Source organism: Lampetra fluviatilis, chromosome 8 (assembly GCF_964198595.1).
Source record: "Lampetra fluviatilis chromosome 8, kcLamFluv1.1, whole genome shotgun sequence".
Lineage (NCBI taxonomy): Eukaryota > Metazoa > Chordata > Hyperoartia > Petromyzontiformes > Petromyzontidae > Lampetra > Lampetra fluviatilis.
The window spans coordinates 1,235,728-1,252,547 of record NC_136282.1 but is presented as its reverse complement, the minus strand read 5'-3'; the positions used below and the strand labels follow the sequence as shown (position 1 = coordinate 1,252,547).

Here is a 16,820-nt window from a genome sequence, read left to right as displayed (position 1 = left end):
TCTTCACGAGTTGTTTATGCTCAAAGTCATTTCCTGCTCTAGTGAGCATTGAGTCACTGCTCAACACCTTTTTACAACCCTGAGCATGCGGTTCAAATTCTACATTCTCACGGTTGGGGTGAGCCTATCCATACCACAATCACTGTTCAGAATCAGAATATTTATTTGTACTGGAGGAATCCGATGAGCTATAAATCTCTTTTGTACAGATGTGCAGTAGGGTGGGGTAAGAACGCTACAGCAACAAACATTACTAAAGCACAACAGTAGTGCAAAGTACAAGAAAGGAAAACAAATCTCCCAAACACATAGAAATGAAACTAAACCATCCCCATCCTACTAGCCAAAGCCCACTGAGGTATTAACTTCTTTTTCAGACCTTGCTAAAAAAAGTGTCTCAACAAAGGCTTATAATGTGGACATTTATAGCAGCAAAATAATCTAAATAATCAAAATGCATTGTTTCTAAATGTGGAGGGAAAAACCAGAGGACCAGGAGAAAAAATCCACGCGACCACGAAGAGAACATGCAAACTCCAAATATACAGGCGTCAGGGTCGGGATTGAACCCCCGACCTCCTGTTGATTGCTGCACAGTGGTCTTAATTGTACCAACCCAGGGGGATGATGGGTTGAGTTAACCCCCAATCAGGATTTGAATTCGCAACCTTTGCGATTGCGAACCACTCGCTGTTCTACTAAGTCACCTTTGCCGGTCGTTTTCCGCTGGTCAAAAGTTACTGACACATAGCGAGTCAAGCAGTAGCCCGTGGCTGCACTGAGTGGGGACTTGGCGACAGCTCTGTTCTGCTGCTGGCGCCACCCCCTAGCTGCTGCTGCTGCGTCTCCACATGCATGAAGCCCATCCCACTCGTTCTCTAACTGAGAGCCATCGAGCCAGAGCAACGAAGCCCAACGAGCTCCACCCAGGTGGAGCGCTGCCTGTGGGTGCTGCAGCCCAGCGGTCGACAGCCGAGTCGTCAGGAGCGGCGCACCGCCACCCGCCAGAAGCGTCGACCTCTGACGCCCGTCATGCGTTGTGACCGACAGACTCGCAGTTGTCTTATTTCATCGTATCGAAACTTTGTATTTGGCGCCTTTGCCGAAGGCGTTTTATAGCGATAATAAAATTGGATGTAAGATGATAATGGTTTGAGAGTGTTAAGGAGGGGTTGGGGGAGGCCTGGCCTCTTAGCTGGGGTTCGGACGGTTCCCAATCCCTCCGGACTCGCCGCCAAAGTCAAGCTCAGACATTGTTTGCAGACCGCCATGCAGTAAAAAAAAGACAATGGGAGTTTTGTTAAGAATTGCGGATCACTTCCCACGGCCATAGGAACCTCCCAGTGGTCTGTGAATCACTAGCTGGGAATGACTGTTACAGAGCAGTGCCTTTCAGCGTGGTCCGTGCCTCCGTGTGTTGTCTTTTGTAGGGACCTGTGCCGCCAAGATAAAGCCTGTGACTTTTACATGAGCATCGACTCGGACGTTGTCCTGACAAACCAACAAACCCTCAAAATACTTATTCAGCAAAACAGGTACGAGACGCACTGTTGTGCAACGCCTGTCTGTTGTCTGTAGAAGAAATTGTATGAAAAAGCGCCAAATTCCTGCCCCGCTCGGTAACGCTGCCCTGGTTCTTGTTCCCGTGCTCTTCAGGGGAGTCATTGCGCCAATGGTGTCACGGCATGGGAAGCTGTGGTCGAACTTCTGGGGAGCACTGAGCTTGGACGGGTTCTACGCTCGCTCGGAGGACTACATCGACATCGTGGAGGGGAAGAGAGTGTACGCACACCCATCACTCCGCACCCATCACTCCCCACCCATCACTCCACACCCATCACTCCACACCCATCACTCCCCACCAATCACTCCCCACCCATCACTCCCCACCCATCACTCCCCACCCATCACTCCCCACCCATCACTCCCCACCCATCACTCTCCACCCATCACTCCCCACCCATCACTCCCCACCCATCACTCCCCACCCATCACTCCCCACCCATTACTCCACACCCATCACTCCCCACCCATCACTCCACACCCATCACTCCCCACCAATCACTCCACACCCATCACTCCACACCCATCACTCCCCACCCATCACTCCACACCCATCACTCGCCACCCATCACTCCCCACCCATCACTCCCCACCCATCACTCCCCACCAATCACTCCACACCCATCACTCCACACCCATCACTCCCCACCCATCACTCCACACCCATCACTCCCCACCAATCACTCCCCACCCATCACTCCCCACCCATCACTCCCCACCCATCACTCCCCACCCATCACTCCCCACCCATCACTCCCCACCCATCACTTCCCACCCATCACTCCCCACCCATCACTCCCCACCCATTACTCCCCACCCATCACTCCCCACCCATCACTCCCCTCGCCATCACTCCCCACCCATCACTCCCCACCAATCACTCCCCACCCATCACTCCACATTTGTGCCTCCCAGCAAGAAGGGACTGGGTTCAATTCTCGGCTCTGCTGTTTGCTGTGTGGAGTTTATATGTTCTCGCTCTGTTCTCCTTCCGTTCTGCAGAGTGTGTGTGAGTGGAGTTACTTTGCTCTCTCCCTCTTCTGCATGGGTTTGCTCAGGGTTCCCGCAGTTTCCTGCCATAGCTAAAGAACACGTAACATCCCCATGCTGAAACATTATACTATAACTTACCCTTTTGGGATTGTACACAGCAGCAACACCCCTCTACTGCTAAAACTTGGTAGGAGCGTATTGAAAAATAAATGGTCTTTACTTTTTGTATAATTGGCCTTGCCTGGTTGTACAAGTGAGATCACGCTCGATACTAATTCCCCCGACAGGTTCGTCACCATTTACACGAGTTAGACTTGGTAAAGATGATGTTCTGGAGCAGGTGCAAGTGGAGAGAAGCCTTATCATGAAAAATCCAGAAACGGCAAAGAAGGTGGTTTGGGTACCTTCATGATAAAGGAGGTTCTGGAAATATCGATGTTGAGAAAGAGGTCAAGAGTCAGAAGCATGAAAACGCTGCTTGATGACTGAAAGTAGGTATGTAAGAAGGGGCAGCCATTTAGTGAAATGACAAGGAAAGCTGAAGGTCGGTCGGACAGGATGGAGAGAGCTTCAGTCGTGCCGTCGAGCAGATGACTAATGAAGATGATTCTTAATAAAAATGTTAACCGTGGTGCGTTTCCCACCCATGTGACCTCTGCCTTCCTGCTCCTCATTCTCCATTCCTATCCCGGGCCACCATCTCCACGTCCACTCCATATTCCTTTACATCCTGGGTTCACCACCTCCAAATGCCTCTATCTAGGCCCTGCCTCTCCATCCCGCCCCCACCCCCCGGCACTTTCATGGTCAGTCACATTCCTTGTTCCCGTGTGGGTGTCCTCTTCTTGCAACGCACCATAGCTGTCTTGAGCCGGCTTTTCTCCGGCTTGTCTGAGATGGAAACCACCCACTCTTGCCTTCTTCCTCATCCCGTCATCCCTGAGATCAGCGTCACCGTCATCCTCAGCACAGCGTGTGCGTATGTACGTTGAACTTCTTTAACACTATACGTAGCGAACCATGCTAATCGGAGGTGCCGGGGATAAGGAAGGGAAAGGACAGTGCTGGGAATGAGCATCGTTGTGTGCATGTGTTTTGGTTTCCAGAGGGGTTTGGAATGTCCCGTACATGTCGAGTGTGTACATGGTGAACGGCTCACTCCTCCGGGCTGAACTGAAGATGAAGAACATATTTATGCTGAACAAACAGGACTCCGACATGACCTTTTGCGTGAATGTCCGGGCCCTGGTAGGTCTGCACAAACACTGGGGGAGCTCTTCCCTTGCCGTCACGCATGCACGCACATTTCCATCTGCGCAGTTACACAACGTGCTCAGAGACATCTCCCCTCCCGGGAGCCCAAAAAAGATAGTTGGGGCAAGTGCTAGTTAGCGAGCAGCTATTAAGGCTGGCACGGCATGCAAAGGGGTGGGTGGTCAGCACTACGCCCGGTCACCTTTGTCTCCCCAGTGGTGATGTTTATACACCGCAGCAGGTACTAATTCGAGGCTGAGTCGACATAGGGGAGCCTCGGGGTCGTTTCAGATATTCGTCACTGATATTGGGGAATCGAACGTGGGTCGCTGGGTTTGTAGCGTAGTTCACTACCAAACGTGCCCACAGCAGAACGTACAGCACTGCATGCGCGTGGCCACATCTCGCACCCATTACATGAGAGCGCACGCTGCTTCTACCACACGCCCACCGTGTTTAAAAGCCCGTGTTGGCCTTGAGCAGTGGCTCCCGGTGTGAACACATCCTATATCACAATTAACAAATAAATTCGACACACTCGTCAACAACAGTGCCTTAACAAAGAAAAATATAAAATCGGCCCACGTTTTAAGAAATGGCCCTTCTTCATAGCATGTTTGTATGAATGTTGAACTTCTTTTGCACCGTACGTAGCGAACCATGCTAATCGGAGGCGTGGGTGAAGGACCACAAACTAAACACAAAAACAGTTCTAAAGAAATGAGTTTTCAATCTAGATTGAAAGTGCATAGCTCCAGTGGCTTCCTAATATCGGAAGGAAGAGCGTTCCAGACTGCCGCAGAAGCTTCAATTGCGTAGCATTTCCATTGTGCTATGAAGAAGGGCCAATGCCCAAAACATCGCCGAAATTAAGGTCTGCGCAAGTAAGTACAAAATAATTACTAGCATTGTTGTACATTTATTTTTGAGGCAGTGTTGCTGATGAGCGTTTCGAGTTTATTTTTTTACATTTGAAGGCACAGAGGGCTCGCCGAGCAGCACTCACCCGGTGGGCTAGATGGAGGCTGGCTGAATTTTTCCACGCGACTGCGGAGCACAGCGCCCAGAACATCGAGCGGCCACAGCGCACTCCGATGCCCTCCGTTGAGACCGGGCATTGCGACGACTGAGCCGTGGCTCTCTGTGAAATGGAGGTTTCATTCGTTTATCCTCGTACATGAACATTCACCACCGTTCCCCCGTGTTCCTCTTCATTTGTGCGTCGCAGGGTGTGTTTATGTACATCACAAACGTGGTGGAGTTTGGCCGTTTGATCACGATGGAAAACTACGACACCTCGCATCTGCACAACGACCTGCGCCAGATCTTCCAGAACCCCTTGGTATGTACATATTGTCGTGTTGCATGTACGTACGAATGGTGAACTTCTTTCGCACTGTAAGTAGCCACCCTTGCGAATTGGGTTGTCATCCCAGCACGAGTAAGCACGATAAGCAGGGCAGACAATCGATTTTCACATTAATTTCCTTTTTTTGAACATCAACAGAACAGCAACTCAACAGCAATGAAGTTAGTTCTCCAGCTATAACTAAGCGTGTCCCGTTCGTCTTGGTTCGTGACCAAGGTTGAAGTTCATGTTCTAGAAAACAACAAGAGGGGTGGGGGAAGTGGTTGGGGGTGGGGGGCGGTGGGCAACATCGGGGTTTGTATTCTAAATGCGCGGGAGAGCTTTAGGCTGTGAGCGTGTCTGTGGGAGCGTGTCTGTGAGTGTCTGTTTGACTCGGCCTCAAATGAGTACCTGGTGCGGTGTGTAAAATATTGCTACTGGAGAGACAAAGGCGGTCGGGCACAGTGTTGGTCACCCACCCCCTCGTGTGACGAATCCACTCGGTGCGCCTGTCATCTGTGGCCAATGGAACCTATGGAGTTGGGACTCTCGCAGGAACATGATACAATCCACGTGATCTGCCAACCCTAGCCCTCTAAGCATGTGGCACCACTGCTGGCTCGGGTGTCGGAGTGCGTGATGATTGTTTTCTATGCACACACACAATCGCTGCATTCAAGTCCGAATTAGTTCTTACATAGCTCCCTGTAGCAGCAGCTGGCAATATGTTACAATTATTTTGTTGTTCGTATATTGAACTTCTTGCGCACCGTACGTAGCCAATGTTCCTAATCAGAGGTGTCCATATTAAGTTGTATCTTTTGATATTTTTTTTTAGGATTGGAAAGACAAATACATTCACGAGAATTACTCTAAAGTTTTAACCAAAGGCTACGTGAAGGAGGTAAGTTCTTGCAAAAGGTACCCCCCCCCCCTTCATGAATTGCATAACCGGTTTTGGAAACGTCCACGTTTCAGACTCCAGTGCCATCAGTGGCTGTGAGCGTCGCCCCTTTAGTAGCACAGCTCTGGAGCCACAGCCCAACACCGAAGGCTCCAATAACAACATCAATTAAATCATAAACCCAATTGGCGGCGGTAACGTGGCCCAGCGGTAGCATGGTCGCCTCTTGCTGCAGAGGTTCGTGGTTCATTGTGGGCACCGCAGTGGCGAGATGTTAACTACCTCGCTTGGTATACAGGAGGTCGTAGGTTTTATGCCGACCCTGATGCCTGTATATTTAGAGTTTTGCCTGTCTCTCCCCATGGTCGCGTGGACTTTTTCTCCGGGTCCTCTGGTTTTGCCCTCCACATTTAGAATCAACATTCGTTTAGAGTATTTGGCTGCTGTCAATGTCCACTGATAAGCCACTTCGTTGAGCTATCAATTGTGGCCAGGTCGCTTATGAAAACAATCTATATAGCAGCTCAGTGGGCCTTACCTGGTAAAATAAAAAATAGTTTAGTTTATATATTTTGCAGGCTGCCCTGTATAGTCCTGCGGGTGTATTAACCATAACACGCGTCGTCTGCTTCCTGGTGGACGTAAAAGATTAAAGGGACTTGATTTATGGTCGCCACCTGAGCGGGTTCTCTACCCACACAGTACGGGAATATGCATCTCCGTTAGGGTGCCAGGAATTTATTTGTCCCGAGATCTGGTGCCAGAATTGTGTTTCGCTTTATTGCAGGATGCTGCACACTTTCCGATAGGCCTTGGCTAGGTTTGCTCTACAGTAGATAATAAGGTGGCAACACTGGACTGGTTGCCACAAAAACATGAATTTATAAATAAAAATCGTGATGTTATGAAGTTGTTCCACATATAAGTGCGTGCATGATTTTAACATTTCATTCAGCCCGCTATTTGTGTCATTTCTTTTTATTGGATAATTGCCATGTGAATAACTAAAATAGTTGAACATTATTATTGTCACACTATTTTTTATCCCCAATGCTGTTTGTTTGTTTGTTTTGCAGCCGTGCCCAGATGTGTATTGGTTCCCGATTTTTACGGAAGCTGCCTGTGAAGAACTCATTGAAGAAATGGAGCATTTTGGGAAATGGTCAAGTGGTGCCCACAATGTGAGTTATAATCTTATACCCTTGGCGGTGCGATAATAACCCTCGCAGCAGCTTTTGAATAACCATCCAACAAAGATGCTGGGCAAACGTACAAAATCAGCAGGGGATCAAATACGTTTTTCCCTCAATGTACAGTTCTCACCTGATGATGGTTGCTTGTGTTGCAATCGAAACGTCGTGTTTGATATTCATTCTTGATTTGTGATTGGTGGCTGGGTGGCAAAGTGCTCCCACTTGTGCCTCATGGCAAGAAGAGCCTGGGTTCGATTCCTTACTCGAGTTCCTTTCTGTATGGAGTCTGTATGTTCTGCCTCTGTTCTGCGTGGGTTTCCTCCAAGTCCTCTCTGGTTTCTCCCTCTAGCCAAAACATCCCAATGCTGCAAAATGACCTGAAAATTACTCAGTTGGGATCACACACAGCAGCAGCAGCAACATCGCCCCCTACTCCAGACAACTTGGCAGGACCTTCCTGAAAAAGAGTCCCGAGACTCAGTTTTAGTTATTCCTGTAGGGTGAACGAGCGTAGCAGGAACAATGATAATGAACTGAACGCAGATGGTGTTCGCCCAGTGCAGGTTGTTGCACGGGTTGCGCAAGTTGCGTGGGTTGCGTGAGTTGCTTGGGTTGCGTGCTTGGGTTGCGTGCGGTTTCTCTGAGCCGTCCGCTGTGTTGCTCGTGGCAGGACGAGCGCCTGGACGGGGGCTACGAGAACGTGCCCACCATCGACATCCACATGAAGCAGGTCGCCATGGAGCAGGAGTGGCTCAAGTTCCTGCTCGATTACGTGGGCCCCGTCACGGAGAAGATGTACCCCGGGTACTTCACCAAGGTGCGGCCGCCACCACCGCACCCCACCCCACCCCACCGGGCTTCACCCCCACCCCCCCCCCCGTAACGCATGCTAGGGCTGCCACCCTGTCCACAGAGAAAACCCGGATATGTTTCTCAAGTGCGCCTATGTCTATTATCAAAACTGCATGCTGTATCCTGCATTGAAGTTCAACACAATACCGGTACCAGATCTCACTCCCCACTCGCACTGACTACTTAACACTCACATTTACTATTTTAACAAAAACAAAAATCCCCCGTGTAGCCTTAACAGACCATTGGGGCAGTGCTGTTATAGAGCACCTATGAAGGTGGGCACAGCTCATTCGGGGGTGGGTGACGAGCACCACACCCGGCCGCCTCACACCGGGTACTCAATTGGAAGGTGAGTCGACCTAGGGGAGGCCCATGACTGGTTCAGATAATCGTCACCAGTGTTGGCTGTGAGTGGGAATCGAACTCGGGTCACTAGGTTCGTAGTGCAGCGCGCGAACTGCTATACCTCCACACCCCCCAACACAACACTCACTCACTACACTCACTAATTTAACACTCTTATCACTCGCTACTTCCCCACTCACTATTCGCCAATCACACTCATTACTGCTTGCGACTAACAATCATTAATCTACACTCGCCACTTTCCATTCACACTCTCAAATTCTTACACTCACTTCCAGACATATAAACAATATATTTTAGCTTAGGCCAAAAGCCTGCTTCCTATAGCAGCATTAATGATTATTGTTCGGAGTTACGAACGAGCACTTTGCTACGGAACACGAAATCAAACTTCTGCACTGTCTCCAGATTCGTGACGCAGCCGTTCCACGGCTCTCGGATGAGATGGTCGTGCCAAGCAAATTAATGGTTTCACTATGGATAAGAAAATCATTACTAAATACGATGAGACGGTGTGGTGAAACTACCAGTGCTAGGCAATATTATCGGTGACTAGCCACTCCATAGCTGACCGTGACCGGCTGTTTCTCCCATTCTTGGGTGTGCTGCCGACTGAGCATACTGAACAGCCGCTAGGCCAGGCAGCACACGTCTCAAGCAGTGGCAGAGCTCCACACCTTGCTGCACCATGCACTGCCTCCTGCACACGACACGTCCTACTGCACTGCCTCCTGCACACTACACATCCTACTGCACTGCCTCCTGCACACTACACATCCTACTGCACTGCATCCTGCACACTACACATCCTACTGCACTGCCTCCTGCACACTACACATCCTACTGCACTGCATCCTGCACACTACGCATCCTACTGCACTGCCTCCTGCACACTATACATCCTACTGCACTGCCTCCTGCACACTACACATCCTACTGCACTGCATCCTGCACACTACTCGTCCTACTGTACTGCCTCCTGCACACTACACGTTCTACTGCACTGCCTCCTGCACCTACACTTCCTACTGCATTGCCTCCTGCACACTACACGTCCTACTGCACTGCCTCCTGCACACTACACGTCCTACTGCACTGCCTCCTGCACACTACACGTCCTACTGCACTGCCTCCTGCACACTACACATCCTACTGCACTGCTTGCTCTGCTGCACACTACACATCCTACTGCACTGCCTCCTGCACACTACACGTCCTACTGCACTGCTTGCCCTGCTGCACACTACACGTCATACTGCACTGCCTCCTGCACACCACGTCCTACTGCACTGCTTGCCCTGCTGCACACCGTGCTGCGTTTTGCACAGCCTGCTACCAATCGTGCTTCCTGCTTCACATTGCATTCTACGCCGCCGCTGCACCCTGCACACCCTGCTGCACATTGCATGCTCCGCACACCGCTTGCACCTGGACCCTACACACTGCTGCTGCGCTCCGCACGCCCTGCTGCACAACTCTGCTTTAGTCTGCGCTTTTGCCCTGAAGTTTAGCGCTGCGTATCTGTGCGCAAGTAGAATTATAGGAAGTGAGATGTCCAAGATCATGAGACGGCCCGCAGCATCCCCACTTCCACTGTGTGCCCTCTGTGGCTCCCCCAGTGCCAGTCCAACATGATGTTCGTGGTCCGCTACCGGCCGGACGAGCAGCCCTCCCTGCGCCCCCATCACGACGCCTCCACCTTCACGATCAACATCGCGCTCAACAGCGTGGGGGTGGACTTCCAGGTACCCTCTCCCCTTCCCTCTCCCCTTCCCTCTCGTGTTCCTTTTGTACGTATGTTTGGTGAACTTCTTTCACACCGTACGTAGCTAATTGGAGGTTGCGGATGGAAGGACAACAAACGAAACACAAAAAGTAGTTCTAAAGAACATAGTTTTCAATCTTCTCCGCTTCCCTCTCCTCGTACTCAACCTTCTTATGCCTGTCCACAGTGCCTCCTATCCCTTTGTCAGTATACGTCAAGTGTGTGTGTTTGTTTACGTGTCATTACGTGTTCGGTATGTATATGGGTGGGTGGCAGTGTGGCTCAGTGGTAACCACTCGTGCCACACAGCAAGAAGGCCCTGGGTTTGATTCCAGACTACGGTGCCTTTCTGTGTAGAGTGAATGTTTCCCCCGGATCTGCATGGGTTTACACTCCAGGTACTCTGGTTCGCCTCCCTCCTCCCATAGCTAATAAAACCAAACGATGTAACTGGTATTTTGCAAACATTCCAATTCTGAAAGATTTTGGATGCTCGCTCTCCGAATTGGCGCGCACAACGTGGTGCATCCCAACACTGTTGCCAAACGCCCCCGCGCTGCGATTAACGCCGCGGGCGTTTTTCTGGCTGGCTGACGCCGCGTCCCCTCCCTTGTGGCGTCTCCGCAGGGCGGGGGCTGCAACTTCTTGAGGTACAACTGCAGCGTGACGGCCCCACGCAAGGGCTGGGCCTTCCTGCACCCTGGCCGCCTGACGCACTACCACGAGGGGCTGCCCGTGCTCAACGGCACGCGCTACATCGTCGTCTCCTTTGTGGACCCCTAAGCTGGGTCCTCACGGCGAAGCCACACTCCACTTCTCCCTGTACCCCCCACCCACCCGCCGCCCTCCGCCGGTGCCTGTGAGCCACGCAGCACAGCAGAACAACCCTGAAAATCCAAGCGGTGGTTTCTGTGGCATTACTCTGGACACTGGTGGCCCCATCAATTGCCGACTTTGTTTATTTAAAACGTAAAAAAAAGCTGCACACACCAAATAACGTGCTAAGCGAATTGAAGCCGGTTTTTAATGGTTCGTGAATGCCGTTCAGAACGAGCGCGTGCAGTTATGTCACAAGCTGATCTCAGACATCACAAATCAAATCTGCCAAAAGGGATTTTGCTCTGCGGCCTAGCTCCCCAAGCTCGACCTGTGCACATGCACTGATTTGTTTTATGTAAAAACACTCATTTGGCCGTGGAAGACCCTGGGAAGTCCCTGGGAATGTCCCGTGTCCCTTAGTAAGAAGTGCATCCTTAAAACTTCAACAGTGTGGGCAGCATAACCAGATTTGACTCTGTAACCTTCTTGAAACTCTTCGATATTTTTACATCCACAATACTGTTAACAGTGAACAGTATTTCCCTGCTGGGTGCCACTGTAAAGTTTATATTTGAAGGGATTTTTCCTCGTGAGAATTTCAACCGTAGTTTTGTTATACACCACGAGTAAACGCTGATGGCAGGTCCCACTCACCTGCAGAGCGCTTGCATGTTCAAGGCCAAGCAGACTTCAATGCCTTGTGAGCCGTGACCTCGATTTCCGTGGCCAATTTCACGACATCGGTGTAAACGATGTGACACGACGTAGGCCATCGCCGATTCCGTTGTTTATCCTGAAGGGAATTGCCTTGTGTAGCAGCAGCAGCCGCCGATCAGCCTCGTCATTTCTCCCCGTCAGATCCAGAGCGATCTCCAGGTATCCTGGCTCCCTCTGCGTGGGACGGGCTCATTGACCACAGATTACCGCCAAACGGAATGCTCACGCTTCTGCCTCGACCGACCGGGCAACGCAGCCGTGCTGCGTACCGCACGCAGGGTCGGTGGGCCGCACGCGGTGCCGCTCCACATTGGCCGAAACAACGTCGAGCCATATTAGCAAGTGCCCGTCGCTAGCGGCTCTGCCCTTGCAGTCTCTTATCCCGTTGCTCTCAAGAATAGTTCCTATTGCCTCTCGAGTGTCTCAGCTGGAGCTGCATGGGCAGCGGCTGACTGGCCTCGAGTGCTGGTTGAGGGGAGGCGGGTGGACACCATAGAAGACGCGGGTCCACATAGCGGCAGCTCTCGCAGGAGCATCTCGCCTCCGTTACGTGCCAGTCGGTGCCGCACTAACCGTGACCCGTAATCTCTAACGCCAGGTAGATTGCAGAGTGTGCGCGTGCGCGCGTCGGTGCAGTGCGGCACGCGGCTCACCACGCAGTGCCTGCACGGTGCGGCAGGGCGCGGGACGCCTCGCTGCACCGCCGGTGGAGGGAGAGGGGGGGTGGCGCCTCCTCCTCGTGCGACTGGGGGGTTGCCATTCTGCCCTGGTTTGACCTGGCCAGGCCGGCAATGGGCGTCAGCGTTAGGGAAGCGGTTCTCGCGTGTCCGGGTTGACGGTGGACTGCTCGGCGTTGATCGACCTCGCCTCACCCAGGAGCGTGTCCGGGTTTGGTCTGTGTACAAGGTTAGACGGCCTTAGCACGGAGTGCACATACTGAAATGCGACCTCCAGCCTCAGAACAGTTTTATATTGGTCACCCACTTTTTATGCATCATAAGACTTGTGTTTTTTTTATTTTATCGGATCTGAAATAGGCATATAAATTGAGGTAATGTATTAAAATCCCATTTCAATCTAAATGTTCCTGACGTGTATAACACTGAGTGTCACTTTTGGCAAATAGATTTTAAGACTAAAGACACCTTAACATCTGCTAAGCAGAGGTGGGACAAAGTCATTGTTATGCAAGTCCAAGTCGAGTCGCAAGTCATCAAATTCATGACTCGAGTCTGACTCGAGTCCAAGTCACATGACTCGAGTCCACATCTCATAGGTGGGACAAAGTCATTGTTATGCAAGTCCAAGTCGAGTCGCAAGTCATCAAATTCATGACTCGAGTCTGACTCGAGTCCAAGTCACATGACTCGAGTCCACACCTCTGCTGCTAAGTGCCCATCATAATATTGCATCGTTTCTTTCAGCGCTTCCCATATATACACTGTATGAAGTCCTTTTGAATTGCCAGCCTTTTTGATTGGAGTTAACACTGAACTTCACGGAATAATTTTCATTTGAGTCAGGTTATATCGTTTTTAACTCCACGTGGGCTATTCAATGCATATATTTTACGCCTCTTCAATCCATCTCCATCCTCGGCGATGGCAGCAGCAGTTCCGCACTTCCGCATGTCGCGCACTTGGCATAACGCTCCCAGGGGGCAATCTCACTTTGGCTGGAGCACAAGTTTCTTGCACCGCTTTCTCTTCCCCTGTCCGTGACACTTCATCGATCTAAATCGCATTGTAAGCTACGTTCTTGTGACGCAAGTACCTCCGCACCTTCGATTAGCACGGTTGGCTGCGTACACGGTGTGAAATAAGTTCAGTGTACACACAAAGAAGTATTTTCTCAAAAAAGAGATTGTTTTTAATTGCAGTGCATAACTCGCTGATGCCTTATTGTCAAATGGTTCCCCACCTCGAGTGAATTACAGTCCAGTGTTTTATTACCCTGCCATGTCTAGTCATGCTTTTAACTTTTTTTTTATGTTTTCAAATGGTGCTTTGGATGAATTTACAATAAAAACATATTTTATTCACTTTGTCGTATGAGGGACTTCATTACAGTATTTTTATGCCGATTTTCAGGAAGGTCCTGCCATGTATTCACAGCAAGGTATACAATGTCGCTGCTGTGTAATCTCAGCAGAGTACATTGGAGGGTAATTTCCAGCATTGGGATGTTTGGCCAATTACCAGTTACGTTGTTTTGTTTTTAGCTCTGGGAGGAAACTGGAAAAGGCGAAGGAAACCCATGCAGGATGGGGAGAACATACTCCTGTGGTGGAAATGGGCTGGAACGCCGTGGTGGGGGGTGAACATTTGAACCTTATTGCATTCCAGAAGGAATCGAGGAATAATCTTTTCTTTAAAAAAAAACTTACAGGTAGACCCCTCGACTATATCAGAGATACCCACAGACACGTACAGAAACCCAGACGTGCACAGAAATCCACGCGCTCAGAGACCCACACGGAGCAAAGCTCTGCCCCTTCTCAGATCTAGTGGGGGGAATAATTAATTTACAGAAAGGCGTCCTCATGTGGGATCTAATCCAGCCCCTTCTTGCTGCAATGCACAAGTGTGGTGCCACAGCAACGGAGCAACTCCGCCAGCGCTGCTATCCCCTCGCACCCCTCCACACGAACGTACGCACACCCCCACTAAACACACCCATGCACCCATGTAGGGTCTCGGGGGGGTCACCTGGTACCATGGGTTTTTACCCGAGGGGCCCCTAGGGGGGATGTCCCACGGTTTCCCAGTGCCAGGAGATTGGCCGACCCCCCCCAGGCCGAATTGCATTGCGGCCCCTGTGAATTAGCTTAAAGTTGTATGGGCACGACGAAGCTCACAGAGCGAACCGCAATGAGAACACTCACAGCACAGGGAAATAGGGCCTCGGGGGCAGCGAGCAGCGCATAAGAGGAGGTGGGGGGGGAATTCCTTGACCGAGTGAAGCTGGGTATCCGCGGGACGGCCACCCAGATCAAACCGGTTGAGTCCGGGGTGGGGAGGAGTGGTGCGTAAACAATGGGTGAAGGCAACAATGGGTGAAGGAGGCACCGCGCTAGGCAAGGGCGGGGCATCAGTTTAAAATCGAAAGGTAGGCGCCCGATTGGCCGCGCAGGATAACACCACGTGACCCTGGATCTTTGGATTCCGAGGGGATAAAAGGAGGGAGCGAAAAAACGTTGAGCAGTTCTCCAGCCGTTCAGCTGCCCTGTCGGACTCCTAGGCGCTCGCAGCGTCCGAGGGACGCTGGCGAGTGCTGCTACGACTCGACCCCAGACAGAGACCTCTCATACCCTCGTTCCTCCGACTCCCACCGCGTCCGTGGGACACCGTGAGTACGACCGCGAGGTGAGAAGTAGAGTAAGGGTCCACCCAGGGATTGAATAGGAATAGGCTGGGCGCTGCTCGCTGAGAATTTTACTCCGGTCCGTCCATAAATGACGTCATGCGATTTTGGACGATTTTTGACCGCCCCCTTCGTCACACGGCGTCACAAAAAGTCAGATCCCCCCTCAAATATGACGTCACAAAGCTCTGCCCCCCCCAAAAAAAATAAAACATGCTTCAAATCGCTTTAAACTATTGTCATTGTAGTGCATATTTAATGTGGCGCTGCACTGATGTTATTTAAGTCGAACGTGTTGTCTATATTTATTTAAAGTTGCGCATTTTGATGTGACGTCACATTTCTGAAACCCCCCCCCCTTGTCACACATCGTCAAAAATGTCTGACCCCCCCCAGGTGCTTGACATCATTTATGGACGGTCCCATAGACGCGCCATTAATAAACTTTAGCACAGCACCGACGCCGCGTGATTTCTGTGTGTGTGGGGAGAGCGTCGGTGTGGTGTATGTGCGTGCGTGTGAAGCGCGTGTATATTATCATCAATACGGCCGTCGTTGTGCCCGAGTGCTTGTGCCCGCGTGCGCATTTACACAGCGCGTTTTACGCAGTGTGTTTACGACGCGATTATCGCATTCACGGTGGGGCGCGCGTATATTATCATCAATACGGCCGTCTTTGTGCCCGAGTGCTTTTGCCCGCGTGCGTATTTGCACAGCGAATTAAGGCGGACCCAACAGGAGAGGGGGAGGTGCGCGTGGTCACATTCCAGCAGCGGCCGCCGATTAAGGCCGACCAATAGGAGGGCGGAGGGGCACGTGCATATTCATACGACTATTTTTAGCGCGAGCCGTGGTGAGCGAAGGTGCGCCTACGCAGACACGCGCGAGCACGCAGCCACCTCCGCATTAGTGGTGGTGTACTTGGGGAGTGTGGGATTACTCCGGGCAGTGGTGAGCCAGCCACTTAGCCATGTCCCTCAGAGAGGGTGCTGGTGTGGGGGGGCCAATCACCCGATCGGCGGCAACCCCGCGAGAAGTGACCGAGGAGGAGGGGGGCGTCAGCCCCCACACAAGTGTCACCACTGCTCCACCTGGGACCAATGGCCTGTTTGAAACATTTACCCCCCCTGTGGGTAGGTGGCAGGCTAGACAGTGTCTCTTCCTCACTGGGTGCGGACGTACCACGGGGGGTTTGGGAAGCTGCAACACCCTGGGTGGTTTCGATGTTCAGCGCCCTGGTGCGAGTCATTTCCAAGCCTTTGTTTGTTGCGGTTGCACCCGATTCAAGAGCCGAATGGCTCACAGGGCTATACCTAATAAATGAACTTGAACTTGAGAAACTCGACTCAACAGCGGCAGCGGCGGCTCTCGGAGAGCGGAAGGTGGCGTGGGGTGGAGGGGCAAAGGAGTCGTTGAGTGTGTGGGGGGGGGGGCACCGCAGCAGTGACTCACCGCTCAGGAGAAGAGGAAAATTCGGCGGCCAAAGGGACATTTGGTGGTGCCAGGTGCCCTCCCCACACTCCCCCGGCTCCTGGCCCCATTCACAGAATCCGGTGTCTTTGCTCGCATTTTGAGAAGTCATCGCTGAGTGACGCTGCAAAGGATCTCTCCCACAGGAGGCGTCAGTTAGAGGGGGACCCCGGGGGACCCCCCCCCGCCCTGCTGCATGACAAGGCGACC

The 16,820-nt window shown here is 51.6% G+C and overlaps 1 protein-coding gene across 2 annotated transcripts in view; it reads left to right on the top strand.

Moving 5' to 3' along the window:
• The window catches only part of LOC144933766 (procollagen-lysine,2-oxoglutarate 5-dioxygenase 1-like), a 45,326-nt gene extending 31,508 nt beyond the window's left edge, over positions 1–13,818 (top strand). For both annotated transcript variants that reach the window (XM_078858852.1, XM_078858853.1), the window contains 9 exons: positions 1,431–1,535; positions 1,657–1,782; positions 3,663–3,804; positions 5,039–5,152; positions 5,997–6,062; positions 7,139–7,243; positions 7,926–8,072; positions 10,096–10,221; positions 10,869–13,818. In XM_078858852.1, coding sequence (XP_078714978.1) covers positions 1,431–1,535; positions 1,657–1,782; positions 3,663–3,804; positions 5,039–5,152; positions 5,997–6,062; positions 7,139–7,243; positions 7,926–8,072; positions 10,096–10,221; positions 10,869–11,024 — 1,087 coding nt within the window. In that variant the 3' untranslated portion in view covers positions 11,025–13,818. The remainder of the gene's footprint in view (positions 1–1,430; positions 1,536–1,656; positions 1,783–3,662; positions 3,805–5,038; positions 5,153–5,996; positions 6,063–7,138; positions 7,244–7,925; positions 8,073–10,095; positions 10,222–10,868) is intronic.
• Positions 13,819–16,820: the final 3,002 nt, after the last annotated feature.